The sequence below is a fragment of the Bombus vosnesenskii genome, unplaced genomic scaffold (assembly GCF_011952255.1).
Source record: "Bombus vosnesenskii isolate JDL3184/JDL3185 unplaced genomic scaffold, Bvos_JDL3184-5_v1.1 scf7180000013302, whole genome shotgun sequence".
In the NCBI taxonomy this organism is placed as follows: domain Eukaryota; kingdom Metazoa; phylum Arthropoda; class Insecta; order Hymenoptera; family Apidae; genus Bombus; species Bombus vosnesenskii.
In genome coordinates, this window is record NW_022882951.1 from 2,017,356 (window position 1) to 2,038,064 (window position 20,709).

Genomic DNA, 20,709 nt, shown 5'->3' on the forward strand with positions numbered 1-20,709 from the left:
GAACGTTAGTCTTCGGCTACGAATTTTTCGAACTGATTTACAAAGAAAATTAACCGCGCGAATAATATAAATTTTCCGTTCTATAAGTGATACTCTTGAAGTATAGCGACATCGATAACAGGCTGAAATATGTGACACGAATATGGGCAACAATGGTTTAAATAATTTAAATTTTTTCAAATTCTCTGACGGTCGTATAATGCACAGCAAGTGTAACTGAAATTCAGGTCGATCGATTTTCGATATTTACACGTGATACAGGCTTCGTGGATTCTTGAACGATTCGTTTTTACGACGCTTGTCATAGAGTGTACGCGTGAGCATGAATACGGACCTGCATGTTCCTTGTTGCTGAAATTGTCCCTCAAGGTATCGAAAGTATCGGTTTTACCGAAACAAACTCGCCGTTTGTAAGCGGCACGTTGCATCTATGGTTTCTAACGAAAAGGTAATGTAAGAGCATTAACGAAAAATGGGGCATAATGCCGCGAAATAAGTAGATAATAAAATAGAAAAGTAAGTAGATAAAATTTCAAAGGGAATAGAAATCACTCGCAGGTTGCGTGAAAAAACAGAATAAATTAAACTTTCTTAGGTTTTTTATTTTAATGTCACTCGGTGACGGAAAGGGAATGTTTTAATTTTTAATAACGCGGACAGGTAAAAATAAAAATAAATAAAAATATTGCAGAAAATCATAATCATTTGATGAAAAAGCCACGAAACTCCCTCCACCTTCTCCTTTTATTTTAATGTCGCTTGGTGACTAAAAAGGAATATTTTAATACGAGATACTTGAAGAAGCGAAGCATCTATGAAATTCAAGAATCCTTTAAATCTTTTATTAGGGCGTAATAAATCCACGATGTTTCATAAAAAGCCAATGGAACACGGAATAGCCATTTTTGTGACGATTGATATTTTTAATTAAATACTCGACGTTATAGCGAAAATACGTATTTCATTCGAAATCCAAATAAAAAGATAATTTCTATAATATAAAATGATTGACGGTGTATTAAATTTTTCAATTTCTTCGTTACAAAATAGGAAAAATATGGGAAATATGGTTGACCACGTTTACTGAACTGGAGCGATGGTTGCATAATGGACAACATCTTCGACAGAGACGAAAGATTTCGATAAATATAAATCGTTTGAATAATGAAATTTTTCAATCAAAGCTATTTCAATAGTGAAAATTTTCTCTATTATATAATCGTACAACTTTATATAAACGTAAGTTTGATAAATCATACAGATTTGTTGGTTGTTGATTCTTCTTACTTTGGTTAAATGATTGAAACTTTTAGAAGAAAAAGAAATACGCTGAAGCCTCTCCTGTATAAAACGATATACAAATTGAAAATTGTCAAATATTTTATAATTTTGGAATTAGTGAAACGAAAAGATATTTATTATTTAAAAATCTTGTAAAAATTATTTAAACTAATCCAATGTAATTTTTATTAAATTTCGATTTACCAGAAAATCCAAAAAAAAAACAGCTTTCCAAAAATTTATTTCAAAAATATAAATAGACAAATAGAGGAAAAATGAAGAATTTCAAGGACTCGTTCTTCGAATAATCTGAACAAGAAAGAGACAGCTGATAATATCCTGCTACACGACAATTATTACCGTAACACAGAAACAACGCGAACAATACGAAAGGAAACACGAGGGAGGTGCGTTGTTATTACGGTAGACTCGTCCAGGAGATATTCTTATGAAAGGGGAACTCCTCTCGAGGAATCTTGTACCGCTCGTATTCTCTGCACGCGGGTATGTTTCCCCTAATAACAAACGAAAAGCCGACACGCCTTCGAGTAAATATGGTTACTACGGTCGCCTCGTTTTTCTTATCCTCTTTTTTTCTCTCAACTTTCAATTAATAAAATATAGCGACAAATAAACTTGTCTGCTTCAACATGGTAGAATTTTCAGCAAAGTAATGTTAATATGTATTCGATCCGAGTAAAAGCTACAGTATTAATTTTTCCAAAAACTCGCGTATAATAGCAGGTATATCACGTAAGAAAGAGAAAAACCGAGTCTCGACATTTTTGTGGATATGTTAGTTCCAGCGTAAAATCTTGTTTTCGATCGTACGTGATTCTGTTTCGAGCACGATGCGAACTGTTTCTTTGCTTGCGCTATATTTAAAAAGGTCGTACGTAAGAAAGCGAATTTCAGAAGTACATAGTTTACTACTTTTTATAAAATGTTGTCACGTTACAAAGAGATTCGACGGATTAGGTTGTCTCAAAAGATCCTTTTGTTCTATAAAGAAGTGGTAGATGCACAACTATTTTTGTTTTATATTATTTTATTGAATTACGTTTGATCCGTTTTAGTCTATTACTACAAAATGGGTCATACATAAATCCATAAAATAATATAAAATAAAAAATCTCGTGCATCTATTATTTCACTTACGAAACGAAAGAAACTATTGGGCAACCTAATATCAAACCAGGATCACGATTTTCCAGCCTGAGACTCAAGACGCTGCGTAAAATTCGCTCGATCCTGGATCTGGCTAAATCAACCGATGCGGGAACAATGTCCGAATGAAAAACTCCTCGCTATGTGTCTTTCACCAGAAATATTTAAACTAAGGTAGAAGATTCGCTTGAAATAGCTCCGTTTCTATTTTCCAGAGTATAATCGTTTCTCTTATCTGGCGGATCCATTAGCCCAGAGAACCGACCGACAATCCGAAACCGGTCAAGATTCATTTTATTAATCTATTTTCCCTGTCGTTGGTCCGATATCGACGTCGACTATCGCTAATTCCCGAATTAATCCGCGTCCATGCAAGCTGCGTAGTTTACGCGCGCTACCCGCAACTTTCCATTCGTTGTCGTGCACCCTGCGTTTTGTTTCATCGCCTCGAACACTTTGTACACGAGACCGATAATGGAGAAACCGATGCAACTGGGGGTATAACGAAGAGAAAACAGGGAACAGAGCGCCGATGAAATTTCGAGAGTTTCAATCGAGGATTCCCCAACGGTTCGCATTTCCTATTTCGATTTTCTTTTCGTTTGGTCGCTTTTTCTTCCCACTATTTTCGTTTCCCATTTATTGGAACGTTGCATTGTCCACGAATCTTCTCTTGAATCGTTAGGTTCATTTGCAGACTCGATTTGCAGTATCTCCAGATACGAGCGCGTGTCAACGTTGCGCGAAGATTTGGTTACTATTTTTCCGATTTCTTTTTCGCGGCCAACAAATCCATCGATACGTTTTCGCTACGTGAAATTGTTTTTGGCGATAAGCCGCAAATATGTAAAATACTTAAAGAAGGTAAATAAAAAAAAAATGTAATTCGCAGTACGCCGTGACGATTAAAAGATCGTTCGTCGAAAAGACGATATTCTCGACGATATTATATAAAATTGTGAAGCCTTGAAGCCACGAGGCCATGGAATAAAAATCATCATGGCGTAATCTAATTTTTGTATTTTATTCATTAGTCGAGTTATTTCGAAGCTTCAACGAAACCAGAATTGAAACAATTGTCGCAAACTGAGTCATCGTTAACGATTCATCTCGGCCAGCTGAGCAAGCTGTTTAATTGTTTAATTGATACTATCCAACACCACTGGAAGCACGAAGAGGGGCACACGAGTATCGTAAAACAAAGAAAAGCTGCTGAAAAGAATTGGAAGAGAGAGTGGCTGGAGGCACTGAGAGACAAATACAAAGAGAGAGAGAGAGAGAGAGCGAGGGCACTTTGAAGGAGCACGGAGAACATTCACGATTCATGGCGTGCAAATGTCCCAAAGTACGTAGAAAGATCTTCTCGAACCATTCGACATCTCGGGCCTATCGCTGTTTGCTTCTGTAAATTTTTCATCTTGGAAACTCGCGGCCTGAAACAGTGAATTAATGCGTGCCTGTAGCGAATGGAAGTAGAAATATTCATGGGATGAGATCTCTACGTACAAAGCGTATTTTTAGTTCATTTTTCCAATTCTAATGAATTTTTTGCTACTTTTAGTAAAAAAGAAAAGAGACCTGTATAAAAGATTCCATGAAATCAAAAGCAAAGAATATTCGTAATCCAATAAAATCGAGAAATATCGTATTTCGAATTATTTGAAATAAGCTATCACGCGTTAACGTCGTTCCTCGTTCGAGGAAACAGTAATTTAATGGGGGATAAGAATAAAAATACGAGTAGAAAAAAAGAGGAAGTACGTGGAGAAACAGAGAATACACCCCTTTCGATAAATATTCAAGGCGCGAACAACGTACATGGGTAGACTTTAATTCTGAAATTAACGAACGTTTTGTCGAAGTTGACACGATTAACCCTCGTTAGCCGACGCCGAGCGCGATTATTTCGCAAAAATAGGATTCGTTCAACTTTAATAAACACCGTTGCGTTGCTGGCCGAAATTTATGGACTAGCAGCCCGGAACGAAAGCTGTCCACCCTGCAATCACAATTATTCCACTTAGCTGTTGTACCATCCGGCTGAAATACAACGGTGCCTGTAATTACGTGAACAGAAATCGTTGGACGTCGATGTAACGGCGATTGGCCTCGACCATTCAGCTTCCATGGATTTACGTTTTTATATGAGTCGTTCTTGCAGTTCTATCTGGGATTTTCGTAATTGTAATGGGGTGATAAAGTAGGGTATAAGTTAATGGGGGAAATTAAAGTTACTCGATGTGCAAAAGAGGCAACTACTAACGACGAATTCGGAAAGAAATATTACGAAATAAATATTATACGATAAAAATTGCTTGGCTTTCATAAATTTCGCGATCTTATGAATTTTCTACCTTCAGGCAATAATTTTATTCTTCTAAAATTGCTCTACTTATTCGCTCGTTATTTTGTATTTTTACCACGTTCCAATCTCACGGAAGAGCTTAACATTCCAATTTAATCTGCCACCAACGATTATTCGTAGCGAAATCCACTGAATTTATTTATTATCACCCTCGAATGATCTAGTCGTGGCTAAAAATGGGAGACGATTTTTAAGTAAACCGCTCTAAAGATGTCCTTTCTCTTTTGCTAGTGTGAACGTTAGAACATTCACGATTGGAAGAATATTTGCGAGAAAGAAGCCCGGAATTAGATTCCACCTCTGCTAACCGAAAGCCTCAAAGGAAACACACGGAACCACCCGGCAAACGAAATCATCCGCCATCGTTCCCTCTGTTCGAGCCTAGCCGTTTCTCTGTTCCAGTCTGACCCAGAACCTCCACAGATCTTCGAAAAACGCCCGACGAAACCAACCAGAAGAAAGAGGAAAAAACAACGAAAAAGAAGACGAAGTAGAAGATAGGAGAAAGAGAAACGACAGAGAGGAGAAAGGAGAATCGTGCAATAAAGAGGGATCCGGTTAAAGATTCGCTGGACGTACGTAGATGAAAATTCCAAAGTCAAGAGAGGAACGACCGAGGATAAGGAGAGCCAGCCTGAAAGGGTGGATCGAAGGGAAGAAGTGAAACGTTTCCCTCCTTTCTCTATTTCCCTCCGCGAGCAGAGGACTCTTTGCCGTTTTTCATTCCGGAAGATCGATCCTCGATGCCTTCTGCCTGGCCTGGAAGGATCAAAAGGACCACGAAGAGCTCTGGAAAGAAAGGAAAACGAAGAAGGAGCGTATCACCGTTGAACGAAGAGATGAGACGACGAGACGTGTTCTCCAAGATGGTGTGCGTAACAATAATCAAATACCGCGGGGAGAGACTCTCCCCGTGGGAAATAAAGTTCGACAGGAACGGAAAGCGGGGATTTCATACGGCGAAAGCGATCAGGAGATACAAACGTAAGCGTAAAACGTTTGCTTATGCTTGTTAGCGGTAAAGCGTGCTAAGATGATTTATCCTCGAAGTTTGACCAGGGTTTTGACGAGTTCGTTCGTTAAAATCTCTTCGGTGCTAGAGGCGTTGAATGGACACGATTAGTCTTCGTTCTTCGTTTCTTAGAAAAATCACAGCGATGAGCGAACGGTAAATGACAGATCGCCGTTAAAAATAATTACTTTGGCTGGAACCTTCAACGAAGAATCATATTTAACGTATAAATTCTTTAGAACGGATCGATATCACGTTCCCTTTCACCAAATGAAACCCGATTTAAAAGTGAAATTAATCATCGGTAAAAAGCAAAATCATAGTAGCGAAAGGGCTACTAATTTATACGAATACGTTCGCTTTGCATCGAATAAACGTACCTTTGTTACGATGCTAATGAACTGAACGACAGAAGATGTATTCGTTTTCGATAAAACCGATCTGAAATCTTAATATATTATATTTCCTTTATAAAACAAAATTTTATCGATAAATTCTTCTTACAGGATAAAAAGGATTGGTGTTCGAAGAGTTAATCACTTCGGATTTTCCATACGATACTCGAATGGATAACCCAAAAACACGAAACGAATGCGATTAGTTGTACTATGTTGTAACATACAGTTCTCTCTCTCTTAACACATCGCAAACCATTTTGAGCTTGCCAAGTGGCAACTGAACAGGAAGTCATTAAGAATCCCGGATTAACATCGCCGTTATAATTGAAGTTAGTTCGCTGTAGTTTATAGACCTCCGCGCTCGTGTTAAACGTGCCAGTATCAGGTGCAAAGTATATAATAGAGTCGCAGTCATTATTATCCAGATACTGCAACTGAAGTTTCCCAAATCCCTTATCCTCTTCTGACCTTATATCGAATCCGAAGGAAGTAAATGCACAGGAAGGACCGGATATTAGCCGATTCACAAAAGTTACCATTCCAGGAGCAACTTCTCACGTGAATCGTACGATGCTATATTTGTCAAGTTTTCATCTAATATCCATTTAATTTCATTTTATTTGTCCTACTACTTTTACCGTTACTTTACTTTACCATTTACTTAGTTTACTGGCTAGACTTTTGCTTCAATTTACTATTTACTTTACTAAATAGCTTTAGTTTTACTTCATTTTACTATTCGCTTTACAAGTTTCTAATCTTCGCGTCTCGTTACGATCTTTTTCATCTCTACTTTCGTCTCATAGATCATTTCGATCATTTTCCATTTTGCAATTTTATCAACTTCCAATTATTCGTTATTCTTCTTCAACGTTTTTTATCGTTTCTCATTTCTTAATCTTATAGTTTCTAATTGCCAGGTACATTCCCTTTTGAATTTTCTCCGAGCTTGGATTATTCTTCGTTTTACAATTTTTTACTCTCGTTCGCTTGTTCCTCTTATTCTTTGCTTTACACTTACCATTCGTTGGTGCTCTTGCGACTCTTTCAGAACATCAAGAGCCAATCATTTTTCAGTTTATAATTTCGTAACTTTCGGTTCTTCTTTACTCTTTCCACAATTTTCCCATAATTGTAATCACTTTTTACTCCGATACTCCATACTTTGCGATATCTCGTCCAATTTCGTTCACAGTTTTAATCGCTTTTATATATAATTTCATAATTTTTCTACTCCTCCGGGGTATATCGAATTTTCTCACGATTTTAATCATTTTCAATTATACAACATTTTCAAAGTTCGCCACGTCGAAACGAAAGAGGTGGAACGGTACTGTTAATTCTCTTTGAAGAACAAGTTGCTCGTGGTTTCTCCCGCAACTCTGATAATAATCTTTACGCGAAAACTCGGCGATCGGTTTGACGATCGTTTGTTCCGTCTCATCGCAGCGCGGATCGCTCGAAGGCTTTCACTAGATCATCCGTAAGAACTATCTTTCCCAGAACCGTGTCTGCTCACGGCAGTTTCATCCGCCAACTAGAAATCAAAATCTGATTGAAATCCTGTGCACCGTCAAAGTTCTTGCCGTGTATCAAAGAGAGCTCGTAACGCGTTCTTTATAATCGCAACGAGCTACGAGCTTTTCCAAACATCTTTTGTGAACCGAGTTTTCATCAGCTTGAAACACGTTGATTGATTACCGCCGGTGAAACGTCTCTGATCTTTCGTTCCGCTTTCGATAATTCTGCACGTGTACAATTTTCATCGCGAAACGTGAATCTTAACCAAGACATTGGTAAAAGAAAAATAGAAAGCGACTAAAGTAAATTTTATTTAGAAAAACAGCTCTGAGAATAATTGCTGCTTTATTCTTACTGGTGCGCGAATATTTATGCGTTTTTTGGGAACTTTGAAACTGTAGAAAGGCGTATAATATACAAAAATACATAAAATATCCGATTGTTTGCCGGAAAAGTGTCTTTCTTTTACAGACACGTCTTTTACAACAACTCATCTTTATACAAACATGAAACCTAATCTGTCGAACGTTGTGATCTTTAACTTGATAGAACAGAATGGATCATACGTAATTCGATAAAATAATATAAAACGGAAAATACTGTGCACCCGTTATTTCCTTATAAAACGAAAGAAACTCTTCAGACGATCTAATAGAATCAGACCAAAGTATAATTATTAGAAGATCGCTAAGAGTTTAAGACCGATCTTGCGCTAGTCGTTCAAGTAATTAATCCATAGTTCACGCAATGAAGAGTAAAGAGCGAGCTTAGATCGAATAAATGTAAGGAAAGCAGATGTATAAAATTTGGATGAGGTTACGTGGAAAATCGGAAGCTTCGTGAAGCCGAAACGCAAGCGATAATAAATACAAATATAATATAAATTATCCAAAGTAAAATACTGGTTTAATATTTAGCGAACGAAGCTAATCTCTGGTATAACTTGCACTTCTTTAATCGCGTTAGCGAAAGAAACGAGCTGGCATAAAAATTCATCGTTTAATTATTACAATATCCGTGAGAAAAATTCTTCTATAACCCATATAACTTTTCGCTGTACTTGGCGCGAGCACGTTCTTCCAAGGTAGAGGGAGGAGTATTCATTCGCTTTCATCTCGATAGAATCGACGATCGGTTCTCGATATTGCCCTCTATCTCAATCGGGCAAGACTGCGATGAGAAAACACTCGTAGCACGCTCGAAAAAGGGAAACGCTGCTCGCTCGCCTTGTCTTCTCTTTCTCTATGGCATCTTGCGTAGTGGAAGACTCTTCTCCTGGATGATATCGCTGATTGAAAGCGGTTTGTGCCGTTCGATGCACTACAAAACCGTCTAGAACGAACACAAGCATTGGCAAGTAAAGATTCAAGCTAAAGTAAAGTACACCGAAACGAATAAAAGCATGGATAAATCGCAGATCTTAGGAAAATCTCAACGATATTCTTCGTTTCTTTTGTTTCTCTGTTTTCTTCGATTTTTAATACGTTTATGAATTCCGTATTTCGCTGTTTGATCAATGAGAATTTCTAACGAGCACAGAAAGATTTCAAAGGTTTTCCGTGATAGCTTTAGAATTACTTTTGGAGATGTTTTCAACAGCGAAGAGTTTATTGGGATTTTGTCGGATCGGTAGGACTTTTAAAAGAATTTTTCGAACGGTTCGCAGGTGCTACTGAAAGAAGTAATTTTCTGAGTAGCAGCTTTGTTTGTTCCATTTCCTTTCCTTTTTTAGACATGCTTTATCTTGCGGGATTATCGAGTCAATGCTTCAAAGTTGCTTTTAGAAATACACCTGTTTGGAAATGGTTTACAAGATTGAAATTTAATCTTTTGGACAATTGATATTCGAACGCGAAATGCTGTCAGATATTCGCCCAGTCTTACGAATAATTTCTCGATAAGCCACTCGTTTTCTCCGGTTTCTTTTTCCGCTTATCTTGTCTACGCCTATTGCGAGAGAAAATACACACAACTCACGGAGAAAATATTTGCGACAGTTCACAGGAGGAAAAAGTAGCTACGGAACACTCTGCACCCTTTTGGTCCTTCACCACTCGTCTCAGAATTTCGTCCGGACATTGTCAACTCGATTGAAAATAATTGCAAAGTTCTCGTTCTCGTCGAACATCGCTCGAACAGCGGATGGAAGAATTCTAAGACGTCGCTAGAAATTATCCCTTGTCTTTCACGCAATAATGAAAGAATTCGCGCAGCTTGTCGAAAATTGTCACCCTTTTTCCCTCTTTTTCCTTTTCATTCGAACGATTCCCGGCGAAAATGTTCGCCTTAAATAAGTAAAAATAGCAGAGGATGCGCGTCGTTTCTCTCTAACCTTTTCCCAATTCGAAAATTCGAACGGTGATTCGAGCATAATTGGACGCTGTATGCGAACCGAGCGAAAACGTTGAAAATCGAAAGATTGATTCGTTTGATATCGTAAATTTCCTGTATATAATCGACGCGGCTTCCGACGGAAAATTACTCGATAGGCATGCTGTTAAATGTCGCTATTAAATCTGCGTGCAACGATAAAATCGCGTTCAAACGGCTATCCTGTTTCATTTTCGGCTCGTTTGAAACCGTTGAATAAATTTTGATTGCAACGTCTCGGTATGGAACGCGTGGCTACCGATAATCGCCGATGAAAAGATTCGGCAGAATTTTCCTCTTCACCGACAAAGGAAATTGAGAAGATGGATTTTGAAATATTAGAAAAATTCAACTTCAATTTCTTGCTTGCCGATTCGGATTTTAATAAAATTTAATAATTTGAATAAAATCTGGCCGACGCTCCAAACTAAGCACACAGAATAAAATTACCCTGTATAAGACCGTAATAAAACCTGTCCGGACCTACGGAATCCAACTATGGGGAACAGCAAGTAACTCCAACGTTGAAATACTTCAACGCTTCCAATCGAAAACGCTAAGATCCATTATAAATGCACCCTGGTATGTCACCAACGAACTAATACATCGCGACCTCAAGATACCAACAGTCGAGGAGGAAATAGCAAAATATAGCGACAGGTATAGCAAAAGAGTCAAGAAACATCGAAACCCCCTAATTACCGGACTACTCGATACGTCGGACCGGATCCGCAGGCTGAAGAGACACTACCCGCTAGACCTAAACGCTAGATTCAATTATTTATCTAAATTAAGTAACATTTACTTATTTATAATACTTTCTTATAAGTTACACTTATCTATAATAAGTATTAACTTATTATAAATAGTTAGCCATGTCACTGCGCCACGGCAGAAAAAATTACTGAAAATTCTCAATGCGAGAATTGATTGTAAATTTTAATAAATAAAAAAAAAATTTGAATAAAAGGAAAGGTTGAGCGCGGCGAAAAAATACTGATTATGAAGGTGATAAAATAACGTACGATACGAATATTTAGGAGAAAAACTAAAAACTATCTCTCTTCGTCCTTAATAAATTCTTTGCACAAAAGGCGAACCTACACTGTAGCAATTTCATCGGCAGCGCACAACAGACAAATCACGGCAAAAATACTTAGAATGCAGGCAATAACCGTCAAGCAGAGAAGCAACGTTGCCCGTACGAAGGAAACACGAAAACGAGCCACGAGATTTAACCCTATACAAGTTCATGCTCGAAGGGAGACAACTTATTCAATTTTGTCGCTCATCCGGAAACAGCACGTCCCTATTCTGACCTGTATTTTCCTTGATTCCGCGATGAATCAGGCAGGATCGCGTTCCAGCAAACGAGATCCGTCCTCCAGATCTCTTTATATTATTTCGTTATTCTTTCACGAGTCGAGCCCACGAGACCGCTTGCTTCGCCAGGTTGGCCTTTCAATTTTCAGCGCACTATCCCGCTAACACAACGCGAGGTACTAGAAAATGTCGGCCATGAAAGATGCAGGAAGAAAACGAGTAGAGAGCAACGAGCTCTGTCGTTCTACTGCTCGTTTGTAACTCGTCGCTGGACGAACCAACGGAAGCAATCAGCGACGATAATATCATTTCACCTGCCTCGAGACGAATTTCTATGCTAATTCCCCCTCCATCCAGCGAATTTCGATCGCTCGTATTTTTTAAACATTCCCAGACGCGCTGTTTTCTTGGTATTGTCAGTTCTTTCTTCTAGTTTTCTTGACCTTGTCTCTTCTTCGATTTATGTTCCTTGTGGAAGATACGAAACATTTGGAAGTTACAGTTCTTTTTTCGTTTCCGATCGTCTTCATGAAAACGTGAAAAATTCTTATTTCCTAAGTATAGAAAAGGTATAAAGTCTCTTAAGGGTCGTTATAATTGTCAATTCAAAGGTTGCCGATATTGAAATAGCGAAATTAGAATTTTCACCATTTTATCTTCTTATATAGCCTTCTCACAGCAAGCTTCTCTATACTTGGCGTTCTACCAATTAATGAAAATATTTCTATTCGTTTTTTCTGTTTGTTAAAAGATCTTACTTAAATACGGCGCTTGTTTCACCGTAGAAGGTAAGGTTCGTTTGCGTAAGACTCTACATAAATCATTCTTTCGTTTACAAAATCTTGATAAATAGGTTCGAAGCTGTGCCTCTTTGAACACTTTATTTTCATGGAATCCTTAACTTTTTTATTTACGAGATTGCCTTCTTTATTTCGACGAGCTCGTGGACATTGTAAATTTAGCGAACGTTCTGTTTTCTTTGGAGTTTTACCTCTTTCCTTGAAAGTTATCTCTTTGGAGAAAGTTTCAGAAACCTGCGAGAAACGTTCGTGGGAATATGAAAAAATGGAATATTGCTGGGAAATAAATTTTATAGTAATCGTAGCAAATAAAGACGACCGATTCCAATACTTTGATTTTTCAATGCGCCAAAAAATTGCGATCCGATCGCGTTACGATAATTTTCACGCGTGTACTTAAATCTCTGGGAAAAATTTCCACAAAAATGAGAGTCGGCGAAGAATTTGCAAAAAATTTCCATTTTTTTCACGATTCCATTATTTTGATCTGTGAAAAAGTAATCCAGAGGAACGAGACTTTAACAAAAAGTACAAAATTTCCTGCCATTTCCTCGTCGCAATTCCATCATTCTAATTCCCTGTACAAAAATAAGCGAAATGAACGAAATAAACAAAAAGCCTGGTAAAAGATTAGAAAACTCTTATTTTCTATCCTACGACTCCGCTGTTCTCTCTGACTTTCTGAAAAATTGCATCATAACGTTTTTTTTCTGGTTTTCACTCTTACAGGTACCAATACATCTCGTAGCGTGTCAAAATTTGTAAAAATCTGATAGACAACGAACGATAGTTTCATCTTTCTCCTCTTACTCTGGTTTCGTCGTTCCAAAAAAATGAGATTCGATGATTTCTACTGTTGTCTCCTTAAAAGAGTAGCTAGCGAGGTTCGAGACACGTGAATTTAAACGGATGTATCGCGAGACCGAGCCGCGTAACAATGAAAGCACGATAAATGGAGATTGAAGGGACAGAGACGGTTGTCTTGGTTCGTCTTCAGTCACCGCTTCTGCTGTTATTATGAGTCATTATGAGCTTCAAAGCTGGAATATGGAACAAGTTACTATATACGCGACTCGCTCTCATTGTTTCGAGGGCCGCTTTAAAATAATTGCTAAGCGCCATTGTCCACGCAACAATCACCACGCTCGTATCCATTACATTCACAGAAGCGAGGTGTTGTCTCGCGCTAATCCTTCTTCACTGAATTCGAAAATGAAACGACCAACTTTAATAGCATTCTTTCTTTCCTCGCTCTTCGCCATCGCGGTGGGGAGAGGAGAAGAAAAAAGAAAGCGGAGAAGAAAAGATATCAACGCTACTTTCCCGTAAATGACAATGAATTTTCTGTAATTTTGTAGCTGCTCTCCGGGGAATCGCGTATTCTGTGCGTTTCACGGGCGGAGGTACAGGATGTCCGAAAAATTAATCCCTTCGTTTGTTTTTTGATAACTTGTAACGTTGTATTGGGATTTGTTACGATGTTATTCTATACAGATGCACTGGAGATTTGATATTTCTCGCGTGTATATTTTTCGCATCGGACATTTTTCCATTGTATTTATCAAAATCGAGAAATCAATAGGTACACGAAAGGGAAGAAAATGGAAAATAAAAGGTAAAAAAATGAGATGAAAACTGTATTCGAAGCTCGTATTTTTCCCAGGATTATTTTCATCCGAGGATTTTGTTATCTCTTAATTTCATATAAATTTCATGGCTGTCTGAATCGGCAAGGTTTTCTCGCGATTCTCAAACAACGCGAAAGCATTCCCAACGCTCGTGGGGGGCGAAAACAAATAGAACTCGTTAAAATGGGCCGAGGGAATCGCGTGTAATCGGCGAAACTCCTGGCGAGCCGAACTTCGCTATGGAAATTCCACAAGAGTGGCGAACATAAAGAAGCTCTTAGAGGTAGAACGCGTGCAAAGTCGAAAAGCCGGTCTCTAGTCGGCTTTTCGTTCCTCGTGTCCGGTTGTATATGGACGACACACCGCAATCGCATGAATTTCTGAGGACCACAGGGGACAAAATTCTGGAGAAGCTTCCCCTCTGCTAGGAATGTATTATTAAACAATTAATTACAATGGTCAGCACGCGGTCTCCCATCCCTTGTAGCCCAGCCAGATCATTCTTGAATTATTTCAGTGCAGACAGTTACAACTCTTCGTCGCTGAATTACGATGTTGCCACGTATTCGAATTAACATAGCAACGAACGATATTTTCATCGTTTCATTTCATTTCTTGAGTATCCTCTTAAAAGGGAAAAGTATACATAAATCGTACACCTAAATTAACTGTTACTTGCAATTCGATGGATCTAATAGGGTTCTTCGAGTTTTTAGAATTAACGTAGTATTAATTTTTCAAAAAGGACTACACCAACTTTAATTTGCAACTAAGAAAACTAACAAGATTCTCGGGTGCTTGTATTTTCTGATAGTATCGATATACCTTCAATTTGTTGTATTTTTTTTTTCATCTGAAATCTTGAACCTCTCCATTCCACTGGATACTGTTGAGTTGACAACTAAGTGATCGCGGATTTTTGTCATTAGGTGGTATTGACAAAATCCGCGATCACTTAGTTGCCAACCCAATATATATTTGAAAAGTTTCTTTCGTTTTATAAGACGCACAATGTTTTTTGTTTTATATTAGTTTACTGAATTATACACGACCATGATAATAAAAATACGACGAAATGGATGATACCTAATTCAATAAAATAATATAAAACAGAAATTATTGTTCGTCTATTACCACCTTATGAAACGAAAGAAACTTTTCCGACAATCTGATACAATTACCAAAAGTAGGATAATTGTGAAAGCTCGTTGGTAATATTATTAAATTTCTCAATGAAATCCGAGTATTCCCGAACTTCCTCTAGCATTGCTGCGTCCTTTTCCAATGAACGACAGCGTGGAAACACGTTAAGACGAAGGTCCATCTAATCAAACATCCACCGCCGGTGTCTCGGTTTCAGGCAATAAACTGATCTGCGACTGCAAGCTGGCATGGATCTGGGGTCTGAGGAACGAGACGAAGAACGTAAAGCTGCGGGAGTCCCTGGAGGAGCTCACTTGCTTCCTGGAGAGCAATAACGCAACGCTGAAGATCAACAACGACGACCTCGAATGGAACGAAGCGCTCGAAATTGCACGGAACTCAGGTAGGTTCAAGGTGCTTACACGCTTTTCGTTTCTACTGTCTGCCCGTTCAATTTTCTTGGACATTCTGCTAGCCAGATTTTCGTCTTAGACCCATTTGTTCTGTAAAACTATGTAACAGCGTCGATGAAGTTTTACGACGTTGCGAGTCACGCGTTTATAGTATTAATGCAGATATTCGGTAATAGCGAAACAAGAAAGTGAGAAGTTTGTAACAAAATAGCGAGTAATAAAGCAAAGTAACGAAATGAAGGAAACGTTGGAGAGGAGAGTTTTACGAATCGCGAATCGCGTGATAAATTAGATAAGACGTTGCGAGTAAATTGTATAAAGTCGACGCAAGTTGAGGTGAAGTCGAGTAAATTTGTAAAAGAAAAGTCTATAACCTATGCATTTTGTAAATGTTAACGGTGAGCTTTTTCTCGGATAGTAGCACGAAAATGAAACGCGTAACGTAAAACCGTGAACACGCGTGAATCGCACTTTATGATCCCGTTATTCGTATTCGGATGTTAATCTGTCGTCATTCAAAATATTATCTTTCAACGTGAACAAAAAAGCATTGAGGACAGTGGGCTGAATTCGTCCAAGTGCATTTCCGTCATTGTAACGAATGAATAAGGCTTGCTTCTTGGGATCTTGCATTGTCCGCTAGGATAGCTCCTTTCCCTACATTGTTCTCGCGGTTCATGGTAAACGTTACTTCGTACCGAATGTTTGGATCGAATTCTGATTCTCTGAGATACAGAAGAATAGACATTTTAACCATCTCCGAATTTATTTCGATTTACCAAAAATTAAAAGGAAAAACTTTGACTAATTATTCGTAGTAAAAATTCATCTACTCGAATCTAGTTTCGTAGATTGAAGCGTACAATATTTTTATCGTTAAACGGAAGAAGGGAAATATTATTTTACGAAACTATCGGAACGCGATATGTGTGCCGTGTATAGATGGATTTTTAATCGATACATTTGAAAAGAAAAAAAAATCGTTTCTATTTATTAGCCACTTTGTGCAAAACTGAATCGCAGGAACACCTGTTTCGCGTTACAGTTTCTTTCAATTGGTACAAAGTGTGCCGGAATATTAACCTTTATAACGACCAGCCATAACGTAAATCACGAATCCATTAAATTCATTTATTTTGCTGGTGCGTTGCATTTGCTATTACTGCCAGATACGAATAAAGGCTCGAAAAATGAAATGAAATACAAAAAAAAAAAGACCGAATACCGCTTGGAGACAAAGGAGCTTTCGTTTCATTGTAAACCATATCGACAAATAATATTATATTAAATTTTGTTCCATTGTTTCGTTGCACCTAGTACCCGCATTACATCCCAGGGGATAAAATTTCATAAAACAAATATTTTGTAATAATTCCCTGTGTCTCAACGATATCATCTGAGGGCTAAAAATTACTTGAATTAATCGAATTAATGAGAAAATTTAATGTCCAGGGCATAAAATTGCGGCTGAAAGCGAACGCTAAACAAATTAATCAACGTTCGAGATACGGAGGGAAATTTTGCAGTTTCGTTGTTCGTCCCTGCAAACTAATTTTTCACAATTAAATCACAACGTTTTCCGTTTCAATGATCAAATTCACCGTCGTACGAAATCTTTAATAATCCAGCCGATGCTTGGACTTACCGATATCTAGAACGTTTAATCAGTACCCGACCAATAAAATAGAATTTCCGATATTCCACTCGTTGTTAGAGACCCTCGGTATTTCGAATTTCAAATTCTCTGTTCGATAATCGAATCCTTCAAAAGGAATATTTGGTATCGGTCTAATTGATCGATATTCCTCGAGAGCATTTCAATTTCCTAGCAATCGGTTACAAATGAAAATGTAGTTATTCTCTTTAAAAGCTGACAGGCAAATTATACGTCGCTTAAAACGAAAATACAGAAAATTAACGTAACAGTAGGCGTACATAAATTAAAAGAGAAAAAAAAGATAACGCGGATATCGAAATTTTCATATTCCTAATAAGCAGACGACTTTTTCACAATGAGAACCATGGTCCTTTAATTTTCATTTTACTCTACACTTTCAACGACATTCCATTTTACTGAAATGATCAAAGAAAGGGATCCTAAGATTCTCGCGGGCGACGGTTATGCGGACCAGGCTGTACGTCCTTTTTTAAACAAAAAAGTTTCCGTTTTATTTCGCTTTATCTACGACATGTCAAGCCCTTTTCTCCTCTCTATTTCATTTCGCGATATAGAAGACCAAGGAAGGAAACAGCAACAATCTAGAACGCATTTTCGACGACTGCTCGATATGCATTTTGTTCGAATTTTCGATTCTCTGCTGTTACAGAGGAATATCGCACCGGGAGCTTGAGAGACGGCAGCGTCGAGGACGACGACGCCTACTTGGGCGACGAATACGAGAGCAAAGATGGATACGAGGATTCTTCCTCGAATTCCGATTTTCAGCCGAAGGTAAGATATACGTTTACCTTCTATATTTTTCTTCCTGCCATCGAAGGGAACGGGATCAATTTCGCCCCAATTCCATCACCACGTTTCTTCCAATCTGTCGCTGAATTAAGGGACGAATAACCTGTCGCCATTATATTTTATGTTACGTTCATCGTATCTGGTATAATAATATCACGTATCACGCAATATTTGTCTACAATTTCTACAACGTCTTTTATCTTCTTTCTTCGTGAACAATTTTGATATTCGCGAATATTTCTCTGTCGATACCCGGTATTAGGTCGTCCGGAAAGTGTCTTTCTTTCGCAAACGTGTTTTTTACAACAGTGCACCTTCGTACAAACGTGAAACCAAGTCTGTGAAATGTTTATCTCGACAGAACGAAATGGATCGTACGTAATTCGACCAAATAATATAAAACAAGAAAACGTTGTACGTCTATTATTTTCTCATAAAACGGAAGAAACTTTTCGGACAAGCTAATATTTTAAGGAAATGTTCGATTTTACACCACACCGTTTACCGATCGTGCATTTAAGCGAACAAAGTGTCACGTTGATCCAATATCGACTCGAATTTCAGTAACCTGATTTTATTTTTATTTTATTTGATATTATTGAGAAGATTTTCAAATTGCTTTAATCGCATATCCAAATGCCATCGCGATAAAATGTATCGGACGCTCAAGAGACGCGCGACCGAATTAAAACATGTAGAAAAATCGTCTGGAATTCGACGAAACGCTGCATACCGCCGACATGGGCGCGAAACACTGTCTGGTTATGAAACGCTGTTATAAAGTTCCTTATCACGAAGGGACCTTTGGTTTCGCCGGTTTTTTCCACGTGCTCGGAATTTCTCGGAGACTATTTTTTATTTAAATGTCCAACGGAAGCATAGGGTGCGGATAAGCTGACCAGGTATGACGATATTTCGGAAAAACCACAAGTAAAATCGACACTTTACTCGAAATAGCGTAACTTATTTCTCTGCGTGACGAAAGGCATTTATTTATTCGTACTGCTCTTCTTTTTATCTTTTAATAAAAATGTATCGCGCCATAAAGTTTCAAGCGAACAATTTAACGAACTATGAAATTTGTTTAACGAAACGCCGCATTCTATTTTTATATACAATTAAAACCGGCCAAAGCACTCGGCCACGTTTTTCGCCCCTCGATTTATTCTCAAAATATGTACGCATCGACTCACTTGTCAAAATAATGCCGCGACTAAAGTTTTAATTCGTCCGTTCGTTTTCAGCGGACAACAAATTCGGACCATCGAATGTTTCCGATGTTGCGTTTAGTTGCGCTCGAAATGGAAAAAGCTTTATGAATCGTGAACGGAGGTTAAACGTGTGGTGTGTATCAGCGTTCCACGTATAAAATTAATGTCTAATAATAATGTCTAATAATTCGAAAAGAAGTATCGAAATATCGTTTATTCGCGTGTTTATAAAATAAGCAGAAAGTAAAAAAGAAAGAGGAAGAAGCGGCGAAAGTTTTATCAATTGCGCCAACTTTCTCGATACCAGTCTCTTGCGTAGTTCCCGGCAATCCTTTCGAAGAAGGCGAGAAACTACAACCAACATCGTACGAATTCCATACAGACGTAAGGAAATGTTATTTATACGAATAGAAATTCTAACACTGTCGTAGGAATTTTACTTTTATTTTATTATCAGTAGACTGAATTGTCTAATCGTAAGAATATTCCTCAAAAAAAAAAAAAAAAAAAAAAAAAACAAGAAAACGTTAATCAGAAGAAGATACGTTCGTAAAAACCGCAACTTGGATAATTCTTTCGTCAAGATGGGATAACTTAATCTCGCGGAACTCTTAGAACAAGCTCGCGGAACACCGGTTACTGAACCACTGGCATATAACAACGCGTGACGGTGAGCGATAGAGAGCACTAATTCCCTTACCCAGTGTCGTCTCGCTAATCATCTTTGCAGCTCTGCACAGTGCTTTAATTTAAGCTTACAAGAATGTCACTTCACCCTGGAACCGCAACCATCCCTGACTAAAACACCCTTCTTCGTGCATACTGTTACAGGTGCAGATGGTGGAGGGTAAACTGTGCTACGTGAAGAACCTATTCGACTTGAAACTAGAAGAGCTGCCGTGCCCGGAGCCCTCGAGGGAGGATTTAATGGCGTCCGAACAACCTTCGAGTCGCCATGAGAATGCTCGTGTCGGCTCCTCGGGTTCCATATGGTTTTCGTCTTCGCCTGACCTCGTTCGCCTCGACCTGTCCGTCCTCCTATGCTCTCTGCTCCTGTTTCTGTCGGTTCTGTTCACGTAGAAGCGGCTATGTTCGCCGGACGGCCCAGCAAACAGATCGGAAAGACGGCCCGTGCACGAGGACGAGGACGGTTCTCGCTATTGCGAAACATAAGAGCGTGTATAATCGAATCGCGCGAGGTGTGTATGTGTGTGTATCGTCGCGTGCGTTCTCACCGGTGTTCTTCAAGGTTTGACGCGTCTCGAACGATCCTTCTTGCCGAGGAATTTTTATTTTCTCACTTCGAACAAGCTTTCTCCGCCGTTGTCGCTTGGCAAGATAGATTTTATGGATATTCGCAGAGTATTTGGTATTCTTCCGGTGAAAGGAATTCGTTGTAGCAAAGATCGTGGACTAAAGGGTGCTATCTCGCCGAATTTGAGCTTTGGCGCGAGATCAAGCGATGTATCGAGTTTCTGGGATTTTTAACGATGAGAATAATCCGGTTGACAACGTCTCTCGATGAGACGAAGCGAGTTCCAAGCCTTGGGAAATTTATGGCCAACGAAGGAGCAATCGATACGACGTTTTACTCTACAAGCTTAGGA

General features: G+C 38.5%; 1 protein-coding gene across 1 annotated transcript in view; it reads left to right on the top strand.

The window, feature by feature from the left end:
* LOC117234010 (connectin-like) overlaps window positions 1-20,309 on the top strand; it is a 176,935-nt gene extending 156,626 nt beyond the window's left edge. Inside the window, exons 5-7 of the mRNA XM_033494804.1 lie at window positions 15,226-15,411; window positions 17,749-17,873; window positions 19,934-20,309. Of these exons, the coding sequence (XP_033350695.1) occupies window positions 15,226-15,411; window positions 17,749-17,873; window positions 19,934-20,182 (560 nt within the window). The 3' untranslated portion in view covers window positions 20,183-20,309. The remainder of the gene's footprint in view (window positions 1-15,225; window positions 15,412-17,748; window positions 17,874-19,933) is intronic.
* The last annotated feature ends 400 nt before the right edge of the window (window positions 20,310-20,709 follow it).